The sequence below is a fragment of the Sinocyclocheilus grahami genome, unplaced genomic scaffold (assembly GCF_001515645.1).
Source record: "Sinocyclocheilus grahami isolate Dianchi unplaced genomic scaffold, SAMN03320097.WGS_v1.1 scaffold4103.1, whole genome shotgun sequence".
Classification (NCBI taxonomy): domain Eukaryota; kingdom Metazoa; phylum Chordata; class Actinopteri; order Cypriniformes; family Cyprinidae; genus Sinocyclocheilus; species Sinocyclocheilus grahami.
The window spans coordinates 7,102-16,103 of NW_015509104.1; the positions used below are offsets into that span (position 1 = coordinate 7,102).

The window sequence follows — 9,002 nt, forward strand, 5'->3', positions numbered from 1 at the left end:
TGCTGGTGATCTTCACTTCTTGTGCTGTTTGTGTGATAAACATGTTTTTTTGTAGATAAGCTGATCTCTTGATTGAAGTGCAGTTGCTGTGACTGGCTCTGTACTATGCTGTAACATTCTGGTCTTGGCCCTCCTCCACTGTCAGACAAATGAGTATATTTTGCTTCAATCAGTTGGGATTATGGCCCTCATTTCTGTGTTGGAGGATGAGGGATGGAAAATGAGGGGAAAGAGGATGAATCAGGAGCAGGTGGTTGTGCCAGTGTCACATGGCCAGTTTGTTGACGCACGTGAATGGCGTTTTACGATGGTGACATTGGACGCTGTAGAGGATTTTACTGGGCAGGCTGTGCAGTCAAGATGTCAAATGTCAGTCATTTTTAATCATTACCAATGTTTTCTCAAGTCCTAATATCACACACTTCATCCAGTTTCAAACATGCTTGAATGCAAGTCATTGTTCTCTTTTCCTTTAAATATTATTTTGTATATTTATACATTTACATTTATGTACATTTTATTTTAATAATTTAATATCCAGGTGAAAGTAATTGTAACTCTATTTGGTGGAAGGATAAATATTACCTGTTGATAAAATGCATAGATGATCATTTTATTAACATGTTATTGTGCTTAAAACATGCATATATGATACAAAATCATATGATGCATGATATTTTCTTTCTTTTTGGAAACAGGAGTTTTTAAAGCATTCAGTGACCTTTTTAACTGTTTAACTGTTTGTCTGATTTTATATTTTGATTTTACATATTCTAATTGCATATTTTGAAGACGTTACAATTTTTATATTATTATATTATTAATGTATTATATTTTTAATATGTAGGGGTTTATCGTGTTTTTGCACACACACACACGCACACACACACACACACACACACACACACTTATTTATTTATTTCAGTATGTATGATGTGGTTTTGCTGTCTTACATTCTCCTTGTGAACCAGGCAGTAACAAATGAACAAATGTCTGAATTCACATATATTCTGTAACGTTACCATATTCTCTCTTACTTCGGTTCCATCAAGGCCCTTTTGAGATGTCAACTGATCTTTGTATTTTTCTTTGTCAGGTTGACAGAGTCATCAGGATCACTCACTGATGGACCAGTTAACTACAAGTACAAGACTAAATGCACTTGGCTGATTGAAGGATAGTGAGTACCACTATGTCAAGCTAATCTCACAGTCTTTGTTATTTATATGTATAATTTACCTTTTTTTTCCCCAAAGCAACTTACAAATTAGAATTAGAATAAAAAATTGTATTGATTTATTTCTGTGACATTAGTGGATATTAGGTTCAAATACATTTGTCTTATTATTAAAAAATAATATATTTTCTGCTTTTTATTTTAGCCCAAATGCTGTGCTCAGGTTAAGCTTCAACCATTTTGCCACAGAGTGCAGTTGGGATCACATGTATGTCTTTGATGGAGACTCAATATACGCACCTTTGGTAGCTGTGTTTAGGTAAGTGATTGTGGAATCAAAGTCATTAATACACACAAACTGACACAGCAGATGCAAACGTCAATTCATATCAAACAGAAATGCATTTTGTTGGCCTAAGGCAGTGCATATAATCTCATGAACAAAAGTATAACAAAATCATCAAATTCATAAAATTGAACAACTCCTTATGGTTAGTTCTATTAAATGAACAGTAAACTTTAACTTTAATCATGGTAAACATGGTCTGTGACTACAGTAAATGAAAAACAAGTTTAGTTTGTGGAAAAATTATACTATTCTGTGGCCATATTATTTTGACTTATTTTTTAAATAGTCATGTTTAACCATGGAATTACTGGTGACAAACTACAACAGTTTCATATTTTGCATCATCATTTCTGCATCATTTTAATTTGCGCAATTTGGCAGCCCACTTAATGGGATTGTAGTTCTTTCCCTCTTGCACCTTTGTATTTTTGTCCAGTTTTCAAATACATTTTCACAGCATAAAATTTGTAATGTTGTGATTCACCTCGTAGCTGGCTGGTTTGGTTCATGGTTCATAACGCTTTAGCAAAGACTTTTTTAGACTCCCTATATGGGAAAAATGAATAGGGAAAATACTTCCAGAACCAAGGTTGCTGAAAAAGTGGGTGGCACTGTTGCACTAGCTAATTTATGATGCTCCAGGTTACACAATGACCTTTGCTTGTTTGCTTGTTTTCCATTAGCTTGCAAGAAAAAATGTCACACTTTCAATAAAAATGACCAGTAGCAAGCATTCCTCAAGAACATCAAGTTACAGTCACATTAATAGTGAAAGCAGTCTGTTTTGCTTCACTCTATTTTCTCTCTCCTTTCTCTGTCTCTTTTTTCTTCCTCCTCTTAAATGTCATCTCTTATGCCTTTTTAATGGGATAGACCTTGTTTTCAGATGACTTGCTGGGTACTTTAGTGAGTGTGTTTGTGTGTTGGTGTGCAGAGTCTGGTCCATTGCATCTCTGTGGTTGTCCACTTTGTTGTGCTGAAGCACTGAATGTGAGCTTATTCTCTTCCTTATTAGTAAAATATTGGACAGTCAAGTGCATGCAGTAGAGATTTATCTTGCTCCTGATGCTGCTTGCTTAGCAACAGCTGTCCTCATGCTGAGTGGAACATGTGAACACAAAGGAAGGAAGTCTTTCCTGTCTGATTTGTGTGTCATAATCTTGCACGTCCAGTGGCCTGGTTGTCCCAGAAACAAAAGGAAATGAAACCATTCCTGAGGTGGTGACCACATCTGGATACGCATTGTTACACTTTTTCAGTGATGCTGCCTACAATCTTACAGGATTCAACATCTTTTATTTGTGAGTATCGTTATACAGTCACAATGCTTTCACACACACACACACATACATACATATATATATATATTTTTCCTGATCACTCTTCCCCTGCTGTGTTTTTCAGGATCAACTCCTGTCCTAATAACTGTTCAGGTCATGGAAGGTGTACAACGGGCAACTCCATCTCCAGCAGTGTTTACTGTGAGTGTGAGCGATACTGGAAAGGTGAGGCCTGTGATATTCCCTACTGTTGGGATGACTGTGGCAGTCCTGACCGCGGATACTGTGACCTCACCGGAGAAAAGCTCTGCGTCTGCAATGATAGCTGGCAAGGTGAGGGGCAAGTAATTGTTCAGATGTCTTTTATGTCTTTATGTCTCCCAAACGGTCATATTTTTTTTAATAATGTTAATGTTCTCATACACTACTGTTCAGTTACTGGCCAGTAAGATTTGTTTTGGAAGAATTTAATACTTTTATTCAGCAAGGATGCATTACATTGATCACAAGTGACATTCAAGACATTTATAATGTTGTGAAATAATTCTATTTCTAATAAAAGTTGTTCTTTATATTCATTGATGAATCCTACAAATGTATCACAATTTTTTTTTTTTTTACAAAAATATTACGCAGCACTACTGTTTAAAAAAATGATTAATAATAAAGGTTTCTTGAGCACCAAATGAGCATATTAGAATATTTTCTGAAGAATCATGTGACACTAAGACTGGAGTAATGATGCTGACAATTCAGCTTTGCCATCTCAGAAATAAATTACAAAATAAAAGAAGTCCAGGTAATTTAGATTGTAATATTTCATTGTGTAACTTACTTCTTTCAAAAACATAAACAGAAAATATTACAGACTCTTTCTAATTTTTTAAGGGTAGTACATTTGTGCATTTTCCCTATATACATTTTCCAAACTCCTTGTGACTGCAAACATGAAATATTCTTTAAAGCCACCTAAATAAACACCAGTAACAAAATCACAATGAGTCTTACGTTTTATGTCAGTAGTGCCACCTGCTGGTTATCAATGATATGTTGTTTAATTTTAATATGATGCAGCAGTGGCATAGCCAGAATTTTATTTTTGGGTGGGCCTTGTCAAAAGTGAGCGGGCACTAGGCTAACTGATGGACGGAGTCCAGCGTAGCGCAAATCCAGGGTCCCCAACCGCGAACTCAAGGGTGGGTGGGTTGGGGGGCGGGGGCTAGTTATACGCCGCAATATTGTAAATATTTGTTTTAAACCAGGAAGGCGAGCCAATGGATATCACATAAGCAACGTGCAAACTTTGCGCAAGAGTTATGCAGTGAACCTCTTAATCTCAGTCGATTCACTAGAAAGTGAAAGTAAATCTGACGGCGCTTTCGGAATCTGACCCTTTCATCAGAGTGGGCGGGGGCCTGTGCCTGTCAGGCCCCGTCCGCTGCCTACGCCCCTGTGATGCACGTTCAACATCTGGTGAAAATAGTAAAAATATAGCTATGAATATTAGTAATTACACATGTGTATATCATTGGAAATATAGATTTTATTTGTGTACAGTTTCAATTGTATTTGGTTACTGGACATATACATGTTTCGATATTTAAAGACCTCCTGTGGTGAAACTCACGTTTTTAACGTTGTTTACAATGTCTGTCTGGTGTTTTAATATGCTTAAAGAAAACCAATTCATCAGGCAACACCACTGCTGAGGATTTTCTCCTTAAAATTGAGGTGTACCAAAGAGAATTTCCAAAAAGGCATCTTGAAAACGTCGATCGTTTCCTATTGTTAACCAATCCCATCAACCTGCTGGGCGGGGCTTTTCATATCTGGTCATACGTTTCTGCTTACAACGTGTTTTTGCAGCGTTGAGCATTGTAGCCAATCGCAGACATACCTGTTGATTTTATTGACGCAACGGCCAATCAGAGAGGTTTAGGTAAGTCAGAATCCACTCACCGCTGAAAACGCCAGAGATTTGTTCAAGGCTGAATTCTGCACGGTCGCGAATATCTCTCGTTACAACAAACAAGGTGCAAATAAGATGTAAGTAGGATGATGTGAATAAGAGATTAATGGGGCAGTTTAGAGATTCAGAAGTGACAGCTTTTTATTCATATAGCTAAGGGGAGCGTTCTTTGCGCACTTTCTTGGCTGTAAATTAATCCATTCAGAATATATTTACTCACGGGTTCACTCTCAGATAACTTTATCTAGTATTGCCATTTGCCATTGTGTAGTGTTTACCGTTAGTACTTAAGTTAAATGAGTGGAAAAGTGGAGAAAGTTCGAGCTGGTGGGATTGAGTGGTGGCGGGGAATAACGTTAGTTAACATATTCATGGCTCCAGGTATGCTAAGTGAGGTAAGGTTGTAGTTAAATTCATGGCATAAAAACGTTATTTGCATGGGGAAAGCGTTTAAACATGTAATTTTGATGAACAAAGATGAGTTTTAAGAGATACAATTAGTGACTGCGGGGGATTTTAAAGTACTTGACTTATTTTTGGAGGTCTATTATTCAGATGCTAAAATGATTGTTTAATGTTGGGAAAAGGCTGCCCTCTCTGGCGTGATGTGGACTTGCAACCTTATTCTTCGTTTAGAGAGGGGCTTTACTAACCGCTAGATGGCAGTGCCGGATCATTTTTTAAATCAGTCATTCAGAAGTGTAGCTGCTTATCTGTAGTAATTCATGGATTATGTAACAACAACAAACAATTGTATTATTTTTTTGTTTACTGCTCCTTTTATTATTACCATTTTTATCACCATTTATTCTGGGATTTTTAACACATACACTTGTGATTAGGTTTCTGGGGTTTCATTTGTATCAGAGGTATTTGACTTGTTAACCATGTTATTGAGAATACATATCAAGTTGTTGACAGTTCTGGTCCATATCCCTCAGTGTTTGTTCAGTCTTACAGTTTTTTTCATCCGCTTACACACATTTTCAAAACTTTGCCTCTTTTTTTTTCAAAATTTTACACACAAATCCAAGAATTGCACACACAGAATGCAAAATGCCTCACATCTCTTGCAAAACGAAGCACTGCATTCAAAATATCACAAACATATTTAAAAAAGCACATTTCAAACACCTTTGCCATAATATTAATTCCTGTTAGATTTTTGTGTGTTACATAGAGAATTGTGTGTTGGGTTTTGCAAAAAGTGTTTTATGAAATGGAAAACTGAGTCAAAAGCTGAGAATTAGTGTATGGTTTTGCAGATTTGGTGGATGGTTCTGGTGTTTGTCAGGTTTCAGAAATTGTGTGACAAGTAAAGATTTAGAAAAAAACTGTAAACACACCTGATCCAGCTTTGTGTGTTGGAGCATGGTTTGTGTGTTGTGTGATCTTTGCTTGAAATCACAATCATGATGGACACCTAAACCAAGTTGGTCAAGCCAGGGTTGGAGGCAGGTTGAAGTCTTGATGGTGCTCTCTTATGCAAACTTTTCGAAGATACGACATCAAGTGATCTTATATGTAAAAGAGATGACAGATGAGGTAGGCTAGTTAACATAAATTAACTTGAATAGTCTTTAATATTCTGTACACCCAATATCAAGTACTCAAAACAAAGGATTTGATGTTTTATTGCCCTCATACCTGCACTGATTACAATAACATTGTATTGCAGGTGATATCAGTGCTACGTAAGATTCAACTGCTTATGCTACAGTGCTAATTTGTAATGGTGAGAGTGTGCAAATTAAGTATTATTTTCACATTTTCTTTAGCCAAAAATGGGAATTTTAGGCCACCAAACTAGTTGCCTATATCCTGATTCTGAAACCAGAATGAAAAGCACAAGCATTTTTATTTAAAAATGTTCATGGCCAAATTTTCTTTGTAGTTACTTCAGCCTAGCAAATGTGAAACGATTAGAACGTGATTCAAGGCAATAGTTATCTTGCGGTGTTTGACTTTCGAGGAAATGTGCTAGACATTCTGTGAGGCATTGCAAATGACAAAATTTAATCAAAAATGCTGGTACAATATACAATATCTGACTAGGTATATATTTAGCAATAAACTATATGTCCCTGTCAGGTGCAACATTTTAAGTCCAAAAATGGAACTTTTAGAAAAATGGAAGAAAAAAAGGTTAGCTCTTTTGGCACGTTCTGTAAAAACATCCTAAAATTACTTGCAAATCGCTTGTTGATACAGAAGCATACATCACTTAATCTCATTAAAAAATGCATTTCTCTACACTCTTAAAAATAAAGGTGCTTCACGATGCCATAGAAGAACCTTTTTGTCTAAATGGTTCCATAAAGAACCTTTAACATCTGAAGAACCTTTCTGTTTCACAAATGGTTCTTTGTGGTGAAAGAAGGTTCTTCAGATTATAAAAAGGTAAGAAAGAGATGGTTCTTTAAAGAACCTTTGACTGAATGGTTCTTTGTGGAACCAAAAATGGTTCTTCTATGGCATCGCTTGAAGAACCTTTTGAAGCACCTTTATTTTTAAGAGTGTATATTCAGTGACAGAATCGGGGACATAAAATGTAATGTTTAATTAGTTGTTGTAGTGTAGAAAATCAAGAAAAGAAAAAAATATATAGGCCTATATATAACAATAAAACACAATTCAAACCATTATTATTTAAACTTAAATTTTTAATTAGTAGTTGTACAGAATATATCTGACATTGTCATGATAAAAATACCACACTCAGCAACATCCCACTTTAAATGTGTCAAACTTAATGAGAAAAACCACATGATATCAGGTAAGACTTATTCTCCATTGTCGGTCAGAGAGGCCTTGCATCATACGTCTCTCTGAAAAAGCAGGTGGCCTAATCCTGAATTGCTCCCAAAGCCTCTAACATAAACTGAGAACATACAAAACACTGCATAGGATTAACCATCTGGGGCATTCTATTATTCATGTAGTCTTTTCATTTTTAGGGACCTCAAAATCCACACTCCAAAATTTGATATTTGTCAAATAAAATATTTTCCTCCAAGGACTGAACATGTAAACCTTGACTTGTCTAAGAAATCTAAACCTCTTTGCGTAACGCCACCCGTACACTGCTGAAGATTTTCCCTAGAGCTTCGAACAAGGGGTCACAGAAGGTATGGATGCAGAGAGAGTAGATTCGACTCAGGCACTGGGTCTCGATCAGATAGCTCTTAATGCAGGGCATGACAGCCCAAATGTGACAAAAGGAGATGCAGGCAAAACAGAAGCCCCACAGCAGCGCCACTGGGATGCCAAAGATGGCCGACAGCACACGGTAGCACCAGTACTTGGAGACGGTGAAGGTGGTGTAGCTGGCCTTCCACACTCCATCCATACTGTGGGTGCCATCTGGTTCGGCTATCACATCCTCAAAATCCACCTTGATTTATTGGAGGAAAAAAGACATGGTGACATTTGCTGGTTAGTACAAATTTCCACAAACCACCCTGTTAAAAAAGTCAGCATATGCTAGTTAGGTATGTTCTGAAGCATGGCAGCTGGTTTGAGCTGGTTTAAGCTGGTCATGTGCTGGTCCTGGTTGAGCAACTAGCTCCTGCGCAGGACCAGCTCATGACCTATTAAGGACCAGCTTAAACCAGCTCAACCAGCTGCCATGCTTGTGTTGGTTTTTCAACAGGGCAGGGAGTTGTTGCCAAAACCTGCTTAGTATATTGTGCAATCAATAGTCAGTGTCAGTGATTTGGCAAGCATGTGGTATGGGTTCTCTTCTGCTTGTACTCCTAAAATGGATGATGATTAATTCTCCAAACAGCGACATTTGATATCAAAATTCCCCATCAGTAGAAGTCAGTCTGGCACCTTGTTTATTTTTGCTTCAATCTCATAACAACTAGAGAGGAAGTATTTCAGAAAGTTATTTCAAATCTTTATGTAACATCTATATAAGTGCTGAAATAAAAATCTGATCTTTGGTAAATATGCAAAATGTAGTTAAGACAAGCTACATTGACAACATTTGAAATTAAACCCATTTTCTTGAATAAAACAGAGATGATTGGAAATCTAAAATTACAAAAATAAAATAAAATCATATAAAAAAAATACAAATAAATAAATAAATATGAAATTAATACTTTTATTCAGCAGTGATGCATTAAGAAAAAGTGACAGTAAATACTTTAAAATTGTTACAAACAATTCTGAAAAGAGATTAGGCTTGTTTGAGATGAGCAAAATCTGCGCAGAACCGAT

General features: G+C 36.5%; 2 protein-coding genes across 2 annotated transcripts; one reads left to right on the forward strand and one right to left on the reverse strand.

Moving 5' to 3' along the window:
* The first annotated feature begins 181 nt into the window (after nt 1-181).
* LOC107576655 (attractin-like protein 1) lies at nt 182-6,473 on the forward strand. The gene is made up of 6 exons (XM_016262798.1): nt 182-369; nt 1,097-1,180; nt 1,383-1,496; nt 2,699-2,827; nt 2,931-3,139; nt 6,454-6,473. The coding sequence occupies exons 1-6, from the start codon at nt 182-184 to the stop codon at nt 6,471-6,473; spliced, it is 744 nt and encodes a 247-aa protein (XP_016118284.1).
* A 1,034-nt stretch (nt 6,474-7,507) lies between these two features.
* Nucleotides 7,508-8,169, reverse strand: LOC107576656 (caveolin-3-like; the record flags this gene model as incomplete). The annotated part of the gene is made up of 1 exon (XM_016262799.1): nt 7,508-8,169. A coding segment is annotated over one exon (342 nt), but the record flags the coding sequence as incomplete, so codon positions are not given.
* Nucleotides 8,170-9,002: the final 833 nt, after the last annotated feature.